We start from the raw sequence: 16,220 nt of genomic DNA, 5'->3' as shown, positions 1-16,220 counted from the left end.
ACCTGAACCCCAAAATTTGCTCTTGGATCCCCCGAAGTGGCACCTGAATCCCCCAAATTCACACTTGAATCCCCTCAATTGGCACCTGAAACCCCAAACTGGCACCTGAAACCCCAAAACTGGTACCTAAACCTCCAAATTTGCTCTTGAATCCCCCAAATTGGCACCTGAGACCCCAAAATTGGCACCTGAGACCCCCAAATTGGCACATAAAGCCCCAAAATTGCACTTAAATCTCTTCAATTGGCACCTGAGACCCCAAATTCGGTCCTGAATCCCCCGAAGTGGCACCTGAGATCCTCCAAAATTCTCTTGAATCCCCTAAAGTGGCACCTGACACCCCCAAAGTGGCACCTGACACCTCAAATTAGCACCTGAGACCCCCAGATTCTCTCTGGAATCCCCCAAATCGTCACCCGAGCCCCCAAATTCTCTCTGGAATCCCCCAAATCGTCACCCGAGCCCCCAAATCTTCATCTCCGCTGTCTCAAACCCGTTCCAGGGCTCTTCGGGCACCTCCCAGCCGCCACCCCCTCCCCGAAGCTCCCCCGGGGGGGATCCTGGAGCTTCCCCCGGTTCCATCCCCGCCGGTACCGAGCTCCCCGCTCCGTTCCTCTCCGTTCCCCTCTCCCGAGCCGCTCCCACCGCTTTCCTTTCCCCTCCCGAGCCGCTTCCCCCCCTCCGGGAGCCCCGGGACCGGCCCAAGGGGGGCCGGGCCGTGCCGGGGGGCGGCTCCGAGCGCGGCACCGGCGCGGGGGGAGCTCGGTGCCCGCCCCGCCGGAGCCTGCGCGGGGCCTCGGCCGTGGCAGCTCCGCGATGCCGCCTCCGGAGCCCATGCCCGGTTACGGCGAGCTGCTCCGCCGGGGTTACGGCAGCTTGGCCGCGGCCGCCCGGGGCTGCGGGGACTGCGGCTGGGGGCTGGCGCTCCGCACCTGGGCCGAGAACGCGCAGCTGGGCTGGGCGGAGGTGCTGCTGTGCGGGCTCTGCGCGCTGGGCTGGACCGCGCTGCGCCGCGCCTGCTCCCGCCGCCTCTTTCGGGTCAGTGCCGGGCTCCGGGATGCGCCGGGATGGGCCGGGATGCGGGAAGGATGCGGGAAGGATGCGGGAAGGATGCGGGAAGGATGCGGGAAGGATGCGGGAAGGATGCGAGAGGGAAGCGGCGAGAGCAGCGCCCGCCCCCGGCTGCGGGGTTGGCGATGGGGGGGAAGCGGTTCTGGCGTGGTTTATGGGGTGAGGGATGCGCCCCGCTTCTTTTCCCGGATTCCCGGGTGTGGAACATCCCGAGGGATCGGGAGAGCCCCCCCTCCCTCCCTCCCTCCCTCCCTCCCCCCCGCCGCCTTCCCGGCGCTGCAGCCCCGCAAGGTTGAGCGGTTTTTCCTTCCAGGTTATTCCCGGGTTGTTCCTCCGGCGCTGCATCCCTGAGGATGGAGCATCCTCCCCCTCCTCCCTCCCGGCTCCATTTCCCCCTGGATCCATTCCCTGCATCCCTTCAAGGCTGAGGGCTTTTTCTTCCCGGTTATTCCCAGGTTATTCCCAGGTTATTCCCAGGTCGTTCCGTGCCTTTTCCCGGGGGCTGCATCCTGTAGGATCAGAGCATCCATTGCTCCATTTCCTCCTCCACCTTTCCATCCCTGCCCGCACAACGCCGGAGGTTTTTCCTTCCCGGTTATTCCCAGGTTTTCCCGTGGTTCCATGTCCTTTCCAGGGGGAGCTGCATCCTGTGGGATTTGAGCATTCCCGGAGCCCCCCTGCTCCTTTTCCCCCCTCACGTTTCCATCCCCGCATCCCCTCAAGGTAGGGGTGGTTTCTTCCCGGTTATTCCCAGGTTTTTGTGCCTTTCCCGGGGCTGCATCCCGAAGGATTTGCACATCCCGGAGCACCGGGAGAACCCCCCTGTTCCTTTTTCCCCCCACACATTTCCATCCCCGCAAGGCTGAGGGTTATTTCCTGGCGGTTGTTCCCGGTTTTCCTGTGGATCCGTGCCTTTCCCGGGGCTGCATCCCGGAGGATTTGGAGCATCCCGGAGCACCGGGAGAGCTCCCCCCGCTCCCGTTCCCATCCCCGCATCCCTGCAAGGTCAGGGAATGTTTCTTCCCGTTCGTTCCCAGCCCGGGGGACACAGAGGGGACACAGGAGGGGACACACAGGGGGCACAGAGGGGACACAGGAGGGGACACAGGAGGGGACAGAGAGGGGACACACAGGGGACACAGAGGGGACACAGAGGGGACACAGGAAGGGACACACAGGGGACACAGGAGGGGACACACAGGGGACACAGAGGGGACACACAGGGGACACACAGGGGACACAGGGGACAGGAGAGGGGACACACAGGGGACAGGAGAGGGGACACACAGGGGACAGGAGAGGGGACACACAGGGGACAGGAGAGGGGACACACAGGGGACACGTTCCTGCGCTTTCCAGGACAAAACCCCTCGGTGGCTCGGAGCGATGGCGCGGGCCCGGCCCCGCAACCCCCGGAGCGTCCCCCGGCCGCTGTCCCCCGCTGCTGTCACCGCTGCTGTCACCGCCCGGGTGGGGACAGGCCGAGCAGGAGGTGCCCGGGCAGGAGGAGCTCCCTCCCTCCCTTCCTTCCTCCCTTCCTCCTCCTCCTCCTCCTCCTCCGCTCCCCCTGCTGCCATCCCTCCACAGACGCTGCAGGCTCAGGGCAGAACCAGCCGGAATTTGGGGGATTTGGGGCTCAGGGCACAGCGGGGACAGTTTTTTGTCACCTCCCTGCGCCAGCAGGCCTTGAGGAGGCTGGGCCGAGCCTCATTCCCGGGCTGAGCTGGATCCTCATGGATCGGGCAGATCCCTGGGATCCCTGCCCTAAAACCTGAGCCCTCCGGGGCTGCTGAGGGGGCTGTGCCGCAGGAAATTCTGGGAATTTTGTTCCAGATGGGATTTCCCTCATTCCCTGTCTGGCTTTGAATGGTGGAAGGGGCTGTGGGTGAGGAATCTGCTGGGAATTCATTCCAGAGTGAATTTCCTTCGTTCCCTGTCTGGCTGTGATGGGTCAGAGGGGTTGTAAGTGAAGAAAATGCTGGGAGTTTTGTTCCAGATGGGATTTCCCTCATTCCCTGTCTGGCTGTGATGGGTTGAAGGAGTTGTAGGTGAAGAAAATCCTGGGAATTTTGTTCCAGACAGGATTTTCCCCTCACCCCCTGCCCCACCTGGCTCTGGCAGTGCCGGATCCAGGCTGGAACAGCCCGGGCTGGATTCCCTCGGTGCCGCTGCGAGACTCTCCCGGAGCAGGGGCTCAGCCCCGGGCGCCCACCCCGAGCTCCGGGAAGCTCCGGGAAGCTCCGGGAAGCTCCTGGCAGCTCCTGCCAGGTCCTGGCAGCTCCGAGGAGCCGTTCCCAGGGAAATGGGTCATTCCTGTAACTGCAGAAGGGCCAGGGGGGCTGAGGGGTTCCTGTGGCTCCATCTGCATGTGGCTGATGCTGATGAGATGCTGAGCAGGGCTCAGCTTTCCCCCGGCCGCGGGGAGGGACGCTCCCACTCCAGGGATGCGTTTTTAAAAAGATTGGAAGCTTTGCCTTGCTGGAATTGCTCTGGGAAATGATGGGAATTGGGTTTTTTCTGGAAAACCTGACAGGTTTGGGTCTCTGGGAGATCTGGAAGGGGCAGGGCTGGCTCTGGATGGTTCAAGGGGAGAAAGAAAAGTTCTTTAACCCCGGGAACTTCTCCCCTGCTCAGGATTTTGGGGCACCCGTCCTCATCTGGAGGCTGGAGCTGCAGCAGAGGGGCTGCGGGTGATGGGAACGGTTTGGGTTGGATCAGAGTGGATTTTCCATCCGCTCTTCCTTTTCTCCTCGTCCTTCTCTGAGCAGATTTTTGTCCTTTTGCTGCCTCTTCGCAGAATCCTCAGTGTAAGCACAGCAAGGGCTGGGAAAGATCCCGGTTAGGGCAGGAAATGTGGATTAAAAGGTCGGGAAAGACCCTCCGAGTCGGCTGTGCTGGGGCAGGAACATCCCTGAGCCATTTATCCGTCCTTTCCCAGGCCTCATCCCAGCCCCTGCTCTTTGTCCCGCTCATTTTGGGGTGCAGGAGCTCCAGAAATTAAACCCAAATTCCAGGGAAGTGCTGGAATCCTTGGATTTGCCCCCGTGGTGCCGCCCTGGGCGCGTCCCTGTGTGGACTTGGATTAAAGAGCGGCAACCTGAGCACATCTGTGTTCATTAAAAACCCTGGAGGGCACCTGAGCCTGGAAAAGGAGTGGAAAAAAGCTTGGGAGAAGCTCCTGGAGGTCTCTCCATCCCCTCGGGCAGGTAAATCCAGGAGCACACCTGGATTGGGGCACACCTGGAATTGCTGTGACCCCTCAAAAGTGAGCTGGAAGTGAGGGAAAATCCTCTGGCTGGAGAAGTTGGATTTGGGGGTGGCCAGGTGTCCCCGCTGTCCCCAAAACTCGGTTCTGCAGAGGACAAAATTCTGCATTTTTGGCCCGGACGGCGGCCAGGTGCTGATCCCGCAGGTGTCCGGACATCCCGGAATCCTCTGCAGGGAAAAAGGCTGGAAAATGCGCTCAGGGAAGCAGGGCTGGAGGAGCGGAGCAGCCCCGGGGAGGATGTGCGAGATGGAAATTGAGGATTCCCGATGACATTTCAGAGCTTGGGGCAGATCTCCCCCCACCCCGCAGCGTTTCCAGGGTTTCATTTCCCACTCCCCGGCTCCGGGGGTGACTCGGGGGGGCTCAGGAGGGACCCCCAGCTCGGTGTGGGAGCAGAGGACGCCGAGCTGGGGCAGGATCCGCCTTTTCCTGCTGGGAACACAAACCCTGGCAGCTGCGGAGGGGAGAAAAGGAGCAACAAAAGGTTCTTTATTCCCTGGGAGCGGCGGGGGCTGCTCCGCTGGGTCAGCACCGTCCCCACGGCCTCTCCCGCCGCTCCTCTCCCCTCCAGGGACGCGAATCCAGCGCGGGGAGAGGGAAAAAAAGGGGAAAAAAAAAGAGAAAATATTGTTTTTATTGTTATTATTAGTGGTATTAGTGGTAGCGTTGTTAGTATTGTTAGTAGTGGTATTAGTGGTATTAGTGTTGTTGGTATTATTGGTGTTATTAGTATTAGTATTATTTGTGTTATCAGTAAAAATAATATATATTATTATATATAACAATAATAAATAAATACTAATACTGATACTAACACTGATACTCATACTGATACTAATACTGATACGGATACTGATATGGATACTGATACTCATACTAGTACTAATAATACAAATAATACTAATACTAATAATACTAATAATACCAATACCAATAATACTAACACTAATACCAACACTAACACTAACACTAACACTAACACTAACACTAACACTAACACTAATACTAATACTAATACTAATACTAATACTAATACTAATACTAATACTAATACTAATACTAATACTAATACTAATACTTGTTTGGGATTGTTTGGGGGCCCCGGGGTGGGAGCGGTGACCGGCCTGGGGACACTGGGGACAGAGGGGACAGAGGGGACACAGAGGACACGGGGGACAGTGGACAGAGGGGAGAGGGGACACAGGGGACAGAGGGGATGGGGGACAGGGGACAGAGGGGACAGGGGACACAGGGGACAGAGGGGATGGGGGACACAGGGGACTCAGGGGACAGGGGACACAGGGGCCAGAGGACAGTGGACAGAGGGGACACGGGAGGGGACACGGGAGGGGACACAGGGGACAGAGGGGACAGAGGGGACACGGGAGGGGACACAGGGGACAGAGGACAGTGGACAGAGGGGACACGGGAGGGGACACGGGAGGGGACACAGGGGACAGAGGGGACACAGGGGACACGGGAGGGGACACAGCCCCTCGCCCCCTCTCCCCCAGCCCTGGCACGCCCCGGGCAGGGTCCGGACCCCGTGCGGGTGAGGCCGGGCTGGGGCCGGGGCTGTCCCCGCTCGTCCCCCGCTGCCCGCTGCCAGCTCCCGGGGACGCTCCGTGCCAGCCGCTCCTTTGTGTCCCTCGGGAACGCGCTGTGCCCGCGGGGGACAAAGCGGAGCCAGAACCCCCTCCCCGCTGCTCCGGCTGCTCCCGAGCTCCCGGGGCTGGATCCGGGCTGGATTCAGGGATCCCGGGGCCTGGGGGTGGATTTAGAGACCTCTGGCTGTGGATTTAGGGATACCTGGAGCTGGGTGTGGATTTGAGGATCCGGGCTGTGGATTTGGGGATCTCTGGCTGTGGATTTGGGGATACCTGGAGCTGGGTGTGGATTTGAGGATCCCCGGCTGTGGATTTGGGGATCTCTGGCTGTGGATTTGGAGATCCCTGGCTGTGGATTTGGGGATCTCTGGCTGTGGATTTAGGGATCCCTGGAGCTGGGAGAGGATTTGGAGATCCCTGGCTGTGGATTTGGGGATCCCCGGCTGTGGATTTAGGGATCCCTGGAGCTGGGAGCGGATTTGGAGATCCCTGGCTGTGGATTTGGGGATCCCCGGCTGTGGATTTGGGGATCTCTGGCTGTGGATTTGGGGATCCCCGGCTGTGGATTTGGGGATCTCTGGCTGTGGATTTGGGGATCCCCGGCTGTGGATTTGGGGATCTCTGGCTGTGGATTTGAGAGAGCTGAGCCCCGTTCTCTGCCGGCCGCGGCTGTTCGGTGCCGCTGCGGGCAGCCCCAGCTCCTTCCTCCGATCCTGCCGGGAATTCTGCGGCTCCTGCCCCGGCCCCACCGCCGCTCCCGGCGCGTCACGAGGAGCCCGTGAGGGGGAGGAGGAGGAGGAGGAGGAGGAGGAAGAGGAGGGGGAGGCTGCCCTTTCAGCAGAGCCCCGTGACATCACTGGCCAGGAGCCCTGGGCTCTTCCAGCCCGAGCCAGATCCCGGCTCCCGCCGCAGCTCCGTCTCCCGTGGCAACAGCATCTCTGCGCCGTCACCATGGCAACGGCAGCCGGGTGATGGGAGGACATCCCCCACCGCCCTCCCCACCCCACGGGCAGAGCTGGCTCCTGTGGGCAGCTCCAGGGACACCCCCGTGTGTCCCCTGTGTGTCCTGTGTGTCCCCCCCGTGTCCCCATCGTGTCCCCCCGTGTCCCCCCGGGCACTGCCGGCTCCCTCCCTCCTTCCTGGGCCTGCTCCAGAGCCAGCTCCCACCCCGGGATGGGATTTGGAGCTGGATGATCCACCCTGGGATAGGGGAAGGACTTGGAGCTGGATGATCCCCGTGGTCCCTCTCACCCCAAACCCTTGTGGGGTTTGAGGCTGAGCTCAGATCCCAAATCCACCCTGGGATGGGGGAAGGGACCCCACAGATCCCTGTGGTTTCTCCCACCCCAAACCCTCGTGGGGTGAGCGGGGGTTTAAGCATCCCAAATCCACCCTGGGATGGGATTTGGAGCTGGATGATCCCTGCGGTCTCTCCCACCCCAAACCCTCGTGGGGTGAGCAGGGGTTTGAGGACCCCCCTGAGCTGTCCCCGTGTCCCTGCCATTGACGCTCTCCTTGCCCAGAACTTTCTGTCTCCCCATTATCCGCTCCCCCTCCGAGCTTCCTCCTCTTTTTCCTGCCTTTTCCAGGCCTTGGCAGCGGCTCCCGGCGTGGGACGTGCCAGGGCTGGGAAATCCAGAGCTTTTGGGATTGGAGCCCCTGGAAAAGGGGCCAGAGGGGCCAAACTCCGGGGCAGCCACGGCGAGGGGACAGCTGGGGCCTTAATTTAGGATCCGAAAATGCTGACCCGGGGCAGGCAGGGTCCAGTTACCTCCCGGGAGTTTTGTTTTCACCTCCAGCTCGCCTGGAGCTGCCGGGGAGGTTCTGAGGGGAGGGATTTGGGAATTATCGGCGCTTTGGCTCCCCCAAACCTTTCCCTGTGCCCTCCCCTGCCTTGGGGACACATCCCGGGGCTCCGGAGGGGTCCTGGCGCTGATGGGGATCAGGGATGGGGTCTGGAATTGCTCAGCTGCCGCCGAGGGGCAGGAAAAGCTCCCTGCTGGAGCCCCTGGGAGCACACGGGGAAGGGCAGCACTCCCTGCTCCCTTTATTCCCAAAAAACCCAGGGCTGGGCCTCGCTGGGTCAGTTTATTCCCAAAAAAATGAGGCGGGGCCTTGTTGGGTCAGTTTATTCCCAAAAAAACAAGGCTGTGTTATGCTGGATCCCTTTATTCCCAAAGAACCTGGAGCTGGGCCTTGCTGGGTCAGTTTATTCCCAAAAAAATGAGGTTGAGCCTTGCTGGATCCCCTTTATTCCCAAAAAAATTAGGTTATGCTGTGCTGGGTCAGTTTATTCCCCCCAAAAAATGAGGCTGTGCTTTGCTGGATCCTTTTATTCCCAAAAGCCCGAGGCTGCTCCATGTTTTCCCGTGATTCCCAGCTTGTCCCTGCCAGGGCTGGGGGCTCCTCGGGAGCCGGGATGAGGAATTTTGTTGGGATTAAGCCCAGGCAGAGCTGCCCGTCCCCCCTGCCCTGATTTTGGGCAGATTTGGGGAGGTTTGGGCTCCCAAGCACCACGGGGGGAGGCGTGGAATTCCCAGTGGGATTTGGGCTGGGAATGTGGGGAGCTGGTGGCACCTGGTGGCAGTGCCAGCGTGCCCAGGGCTCTGCCAAGCCTTTCCCTGCCCATCCAGAGGCTTTTTCCCGGGATCTGGCGGCTCCCTCCACCCTGGATAATGTTATTCCAGCTTCTCCTCCGGCCTTTTCCCGGTTTTATTTGATTTTCTATAGAATTTATTTGATGAGTTCTTGGCTCCACGCCGCGAGCAGGGTGGGGGAGGCACCTCTGAGCTCTGCTCCCAGCAGGAATTCAATTCCAATCCCAACTTCTCCTCACTTCCAATCACCCCAGCCTCCCGATTCCCACTTCCCCGGCCTCATTCCCACTGGAAAAATGGGAATCCCACCGGGAATTCATCTTGAATCCCAACTTCTCCTCACTTCCAATCGCCCCAGCCTCCCGATTCCCCCTTCCCCGACCTCATTCCCACTGGAAAATCGGGAATCCTGAGCTCTGGGGGTTCTCCGGGGTGAAATTCCCAATTTTCCCGCAGCCTTTCGGGGAGTGGTGCAAGCTGCAGCCCAAAGACGCGGCCAAGATGCCCGAGAGTGCCTGGAAGTTGATTTTCTACTCCTTGTCCTGGTCCTACGGCGCTTACCTGCTGTTCTGCACCGATTATCCCTTCTTCCACGACCCCCCCTCCGTCTTCTACGGTGAGGAAAACTGCAGAGAAAAAATTCATCTGAGAGAATAAAAAAGATATATTTTAGATTATGATTTTATAGCATTTTATAGGTGATTTTATGTTATATATATTTATAGAATTATTATCGTTATTGTGTATTAAATGTTTTATTATAATTGTGAGATATTTATATTAGATGATATATTTATATTAGATATATTTATGTATCTGTTAGGTATAGTATATATAATATATTATATACTGTATTTTGGATATTATATTTTATATTATATATTTTATATTTTATATTTTATATAATATATAATTATAATATATAATATATAATATATTAGATATAATATATTAGATATAATATATTAGATATAATATATAATATATTAGATAGATATTAGATATTAGATATTAGATATTAGATATTAGATATTAGATATTAGATGTGTATGATATATTAGATATTATATATATTAAATATCAAATATAGATTATATTGGATATTAGCTTTTTGGTATATAATATATTATATATATTATATATTACATTATATTATATATATATAAAATATATTATAGATATTATATATTATATATATTGTATACATTATATAATTTATACGATATAATGTATTATATATGATATATGGTATATATTATGTATTATATACTATGTATATATGATATATGATATATGATGTATGATATATGATATACTATATACTATATATCATATACTATATATTATATATATAATATATTATAAATATTATATTCATATACTCTAATTATATTATAATTAGAATATATATATAATATATATAATATATAATGTCATATAATATATTCACAATACCTTTTATATATTATAAATATATAAATATAAACACATAAATATAATAAAAATAAACATAGAAATATAAAAATAAACATATGAATATAATAAAAACAAAAATAGAAATACAGAAATAAACATATGAATATAATAAAAACAAAAATAGAAATACAGAAATAAACATATGAATATAATAAAAATAGAAATAGAAATATAGAAATAAACACATAAATATAATAAAAATAAAAATAGAAATACATAAATAAACATATAAATATATAAAGATACAGATCAATAAAAAGAACTGAAGGAATGTCTCTAAACCCCGCTGTGACCCCGAGCCCTCTGCGCTGGTGTCGTTTAACGGGAGCCCCTGGGTGTCCCCACAGGGTGGCACCGGGGCACGGCGGTGGCTCTGTGACCCCGTCCCCTCTCGGGTGGCACCGGGGCATGGAGGTGGCTCTGTGACCCTGTCCCCTCTCGGGTGGCTCCCGTTCTGTCCCCGCAGGGTGGCACCGGGGCATGGCGGTGGCTCTGTGACCCCATCCCCTCTCGGGTGGCACCGGGGCATGGAGGTGGCTCTGTGACCCTGTCCCCTCTCGGGTGGCACCGGGGACATCGCGGTGGCTCTGTGACCCTGTCCCCTCTCGGGTGGCACCGGGGACATCGCGGTGGCTCTGTGACCCTGTCCCCTCTCGGGTGGCTCCCGTTCTGTCCCCGCAGGGTGGCACCGGGGCATGGCGGTGCCCGGGGACATCGCGCTGGCGTACCTGCTGCAGAGCAGCTTCTACGGCCACTCGCTCTACGCCACCGCCTACATGGACACCTGGCGCAAGGACTCGCTGGTGATGCTGCTGCACCACGTCGTCACCCTGCTGCTCATCGCCTCCTCCTACGCCTTCAGGTGCGTCCTGAGCCCAACGGGATCCAGCGGGATCCAACGGGAATCCAGCGGGATCTAACGGGGATCCAACGGGAATCCAGCAGGATCCAGCGGGATCTAACGGGATCTAACGGGGATACAACGGGGATACAACGGGGATACAGTGGGGATACAATGGGAATCCAACGGGATCCAACAGGGATACAACGGGGATACAATGGGGATACAATGGGGATACAACAGGGATCCAACAGGATCTAATGGGGATCCAACAGGATCTAACGGGGATACAACAGGGAATCCAATGGGGATCCAATGGGGATCCAACAGGATCTCACAGGGATCCAACAGGGATCCAATGGGGATCTCACAGGGATCCAACAGGAATCCTTTGAGGTTCTCACAGGGATCCAGTGGGGATCCAACAGGGATCCAATGGGAATCCCCCTCACCCTTTTTTCCTCCACCCTTTTCCACAACCCTTTCTCCCGTCCCCTTTTTTCCCCCCCATTTTTCCCATTCTCCCTCCCATTTTTTCCCGTTTTTTCCCATTTTTTCCCGTTTTCCCCCCGTTTTTCCCCGCAGGTACCACAACGTGGGTATCCTGGTGCTGTTCCTGCATGACGTCAGTGACGTTCAGCTGGAGTTCACCAAGCTCAACGTGTACTTCAAGCACCGTGGTGGGGTCTACCACCGCCTCAACGATGTCATCTCCAACATCGGCTGCCTGACCTTCAGCGTCAGCTGGTGCGTGCCTGTCACTCATCCCAATCCAACCCCAATCCCAATCCAACCCCAATCCCAATCCCAATCCAATCCCAATCCCAATCCAACCCCAATCCCAATCCAATCCCAATCCAACCCCAATCCAACCCCAATCCCAATCCAACCCCAATCCCAATCCCAATCCAACCCCAATCCCAATCCAACCCCAATCCCAATCCAATCCCAATCCAACCCCAATCCAACCCCAATCCTAATCCCAGCCTTTCCTGCTGGGTCTGTGTCCCTCAACCCATATCCTGACCTTATTCCCTTACGGATTTGAGTCCCTAGTGCCTTCCTGACCCTCCTCCCTGCTGGGTTTGTGTCTCTGATCCCGATCCCTGCTGAGTTTGTGTCCCTCACCCCAATCCCGACCTTCTTCCCTGACGGATTTGAGTCCCTGGTCCCTTCCTGACCCTCCTCCCTGCTGGGTTTGTGTCTCTGATCCCAATCCTGACCCTTCCTGCTGGGTTCAGCTCCCTGATCCCACTCCCCACCCTTCTCCCTGCAGGATTTTTGTCCCTGATCCCAACCCCGACCCTCGTCCCCGCTGGATTTGTGTCCCTGGTTCCACTGTCACCTTCCCTGCTGGATTTTTCTCCTGGATCCCATCCCCCTGGCTTTGGCTCCCTGATCCCAATCCCGACCCTCCCTGCTGGGTTTGTGTCCCTGCTCCCATTCCTGATCCCTGATTTGTGTCCCTGATCCCACTCCTGACCCTCCTTGGTGCATTTGTCCGCCTGATCCCACTCCCAACCCTCCTCCCTGCGGGATTCGTGTCCCTGATCCCTCTCCTGATCCCTGATTTGTGTCCCTCATCCCATTCCTGACCCCTGATTTCTGTCCCTGATCCCACTCCTGACCCTCCTTGATCCCCCCCTCCTGGATCCCCCTGATCCCGGTTTTTGTCCCCCCACCATCTCCCGGGGGTTTTCCTGCCGGGAAGGAGCCCTTTGAGGCTTGGCCCCATGCTGGGCTCGGAATCCCTCTGTAGTGCCCGGCTCTGTCACCAGAAATGTGAAATCCTGACAAATGACCCCGGGCAGGAGCAGCGGGAGGAGCTTTCCCAGCTCTGGGAGCCAGGAGAGCTTTTCCAGGCAGGAAAAGGGAAACTTACAGATTTTTCCTCAGAATTCTTTCTGAATTTCCAGATTCCAGCTCCTCCTGGGGTGAGGCAGGAGGAAAAGAAAGAGGTGAAGGGATGGATGATGGATGATGGATGGATGATGGATGGATGGATGGATGATGGATGATGGATAGATGATGGATGGATGATGGATGGATGGATGGATGATGGATGGATGGATGGATGGATGATGGATGATGGATGATGGATGGATGATGGATGGATGGATGATGGATGATGGATGATGGATGGATGGATGGATGATGGATGGATGATGGATGGATGGATGGATGGATGGATGGATGGATGGATGGATGGATGATGGATGGATGGATGGATGATGGATGAGCCTCAGTTTGGGAGAAGGTTTTTGGTGAGAAATTCGGGGTGCACAGGACTGGGAAAAACTCCCAAAGGTTTTCCCACCCCGCTCTGCCTCTGCACCAAAGCTTGGGGGTGTCCCATTGTCCTGTGCTTTTCTGGGAGCAGGGATTGGGGATCAGGGATGAGCTGTGCTGGCTCTGGCTCTGTCCTTCCCTTTCCCGGGATCAGGGATGAGCTGTGCTGGCTCTGTCCTTCCCTTTCCCGGGATCAGGGATCAGCTGTGCTGGCTCTGGCTCTGTCCTTCCCTTTCTCGGGATCAGGGATGAGGCTGTGCTGGCTCTGTCCCCACCGAACCCCCTCTGTTGCTGTCCCTGCAGGTTCTGGTTCCGTCTCTACTGGTTCCCTCTCAAGGTTCTTTATGCCACCTGCCACTCCAGCCTCCAGTCCGTCCCCAACATCCCCTTCTACTTCTTCTTCAACGCGCTACTGCTCGTGCTCACCCTGATGAACATCTACTGGTTCCTGGTGGGTGATCCCGGGCTCGGGACCCCCCTCGGGGAGCTGCCCTGCCCAAACCGGGGCTGGAAAATGTCCCCTGTCCTTGGGGTCCCCGGGATCGCAGGGACCAGGAGGTTTTGGGGCGTTCGGGGGAGGAGGGAAGGGCTCCCTTTGGAATTCCGAGTGTCTGACACCCCGGGGATGCGCGGGGAGGGAGCGATAACAGCAGCTGGAATCTGGGAGAGGTGTGAACGTTCCGGGAATGTTCCCTCTGGGGAGGGGTGGAGAGGATGGATCCCACGGGCAGCTCCGATCCCATCATCCCGGGGGCTGGAATTCTGCTCCAAGTGCCGAACCCCATCCCTGCGCCCATCCCGGGGGGAGCTGCCCTGCCCGAAGTGGGGTGGGGGCAGCAGGAGGAGGTTCCCCCCAGGCTGAGGGTCTGTGCTGGCCTGTCCCGCAGTACATCGTGCTCTTCGTGGCCAAGGTGCTGCTGGGGCAGATGCAGGAGGTGAACGATGTCCGCGAGTACGACGTGGAGGAGAGCAGGAAAGCCGGGAAGGAGGCTGGGATCCCGCTGCCCCAGGCTCTGAAGGAAGGGTACGTGGACACGAGTGGAATTCCAAACTTGTCCCGCTTGGAAATCCCTAAAGTTCCACCCCTGGGACCCTTCCCACCATCCCAGGGGTCCAGGGGCGGCCACGGCCGCTCTGGGAATTCCATCGCAGCCTTTCCCCACCCTCCCAGCCAGGGAATTCCCGATTCCCGATTCCCCATCGGGCCCTGCCCTCCGGCACTGGAGCCATTCCCTGTGTCCTGTTCCTCCATCCCTTGTCCCCAGCCCCTCTCCGGCTCTCCTGGAGCCCCTCGGGGGCTCTGAGCTCACCCTGGAGCTTTTCCCGGTGGGATCCTGGTGGGGAGGTGAGGCTGGGAATGTCGGGGTGACCAAGCCGGGCTGACCACGGGCTCTGCTCTCCCCAGGCTGCACCTCAAGAACGGCCTCGTGAAGGACAAGAGGTTGTGAGGGCGGCGTGGCCGGTGGTCACTGCCAGGACCCTGCCCTGGGACCCTGCAAAGGAGAACTTCACCCCCCTGCCCCCCTGCCAGCCCTGCCAGGACCCCTCGGGGCTGGGCTGTCCCCTGGGGGCTCCCCGGGGGCCACTTCGGCTTTGCTGGCCCGGGTGGGATTCGGGGCTGGCTTTGTGTCCCCCGGTGTTGCTCCACGTTCTCAGCCCCGCTGTGATTCCCCCCCGGAGCCTCCCTCTGCCCCTTCCCAGCCGCTCCTGCCGGCTCCAGCCCCAATCCCGGCGGGGGAAGGTCCTGTCCTGCTCCCGCTGCCACCCAGGGGCCGCACGGGTGACCCTCGGAGGTGTCGCTGTCACCCGCAGCTCCCACGGGCAGCTCCGCCTGGAAATCCACCCCGGGAGCTCCAGCCCAGCCCCTGGAGGAGGCCCAGGAGGTTCCACTGGCTTGGAAAAGCCCCGTGCAGGTCCTGGCGGGGCTCAGAAAGGATCCTGCAGGTCCCTGCTGGGGGGTTCCTCCCAGGACCGGCCCCTTGCTGAAGGAAGAACAGAGAATTCTGCTCCCCGGCTTGGGTTTCCAGGAAAAACAGGGAATTCCTGCTCCTCGGCTTGGATTTCCAGGAAAAACAGGGAATTCCTGCTCCTCGGCTTGGATTTCCAGGCAGCTCCAGCCCTGCAGCTTCCCAAGCTCCCTGTCCTGGGCAGGGTTTGGGTCCCCTCTCTGTCCCCTCGCTGTCCCCTCGCTGTCCCCTCCCAGGGACCCACCGCTCCCTCCCCGAGCAGCCAGAGGAGGGAGGGGGATCCCGGGCGTTAATTCCAGGTGTGGGAGATGGGAATTTGCGGGATTTTTCCATGTTTGTTCTGTCACGGCGATTCCCCTCCAGACTTGCTGTGTCTGAGGCAGGGACAGACCCCAGCGGGGCATCCCCGAGCTTGTCCCTTGTCCCTTGTCCCTCTCCGTGACCTTCAGGGTGTCAGGGGAACATCCCAGGGCTGGAATTCCTCGGTTTTCAGTGGGATTTGCAGGGCAGGAAGGGAACTGAGACCCCGGGATGGGCCGGAGCGGAGCTGGGGTGACCTGGGGAGGATAAATTGAATTTTCCAGGTCTGGCATTGAGCTGCTGTCGGGGTTGTGACATCGGTGACATCGGTTGGTGGTGGCAGCTCTGCTGTGATGGCCTGGAAGGGACTGGCGGGCCGGGGACCGGAGGTTTTGGGACCGGGGGTTTTTGTGACCGACGGTTTTTGGGGCCGATGGAATTTTCGGGGCTGTGTGAAGCAGGACTTTGATGGTTTGATGTGCTGGAGGTTGGCGGCTTTAAGAGAGAAGCGTTGGGCGCCTGATTGAGTTTAAAAAGGGGGATTTTTGGGGAAGGAAGAGCCGGCTCCGGCTCCGGGCAGGACTTTTGGGAGCAGCGCTGGATTTTCCATCCTCATCCATCCACGGACTGCGCTGGAGCCCCGAGAGGACGCTGTGGAGATGCGGGAGAGACGGAGAAGCTCCCGAAAGGGTTAAAGGGTGCCGGGGAGCCTGGAGGGATCCCACCCTCTGCCCAATCCCGGGAATGCCGCGGTGCTCAGCCAGCCCCGAGCCCATCAAAGGCTCCCACCAGGGAATCGCCACC

The 16,220-nt window shown here is 57.1% G+C and overlaps 1 protein-coding gene across 1 annotated transcript; it reads left to right on the top strand.

Moving 5' to 3' along the window:
• Positions 1-803: 803 nt before the first annotated feature.
• CERS1 (ceramide synthase 1) lies at positions 804-14,693 on the top strand. Its single transcript, XM_088067863.1, has 7 exons — positions 804-1,038; positions 9,000-9,159; positions 10,701-10,881; positions 11,446-11,607; positions 13,453-13,600; positions 14,037-14,173; positions 14,555-14,693. Exons 1-7 carry the CDS (start codon positions 817-819, stop codon positions 14,595-14,597), a joined length of 1,053 nt encoding a protein of 350 aa, XP_087923989.1. The 5' UTR covers positions 804-816; the 3' UTR covers positions 14,598-14,693.
• The last annotated feature ends 1,527 nt before the right edge of the window (positions 14,694-16,220 follow it).

The sequence above is a fragment of the Pseudopodoces humilis genome, chromosome 28 (genome assembly GCF_049639895.1).
Source record: "Pseudopodoces humilis isolate 2021_Gansu_Grassland_sample_001 chromosome 28, ASM4963989v1, whole genome shotgun sequence".
Classification (NCBI taxonomy): Eukaryota; Metazoa; Chordata; class Aves; order Passeriformes; family Paridae; genus Pseudopodoces; species Pseudopodoces humilis.
The sequence above is the reverse complement of the archived record's forward strand: the minus strand, read 5'-3'. Positions and strand labels throughout refer to the sequence as shown.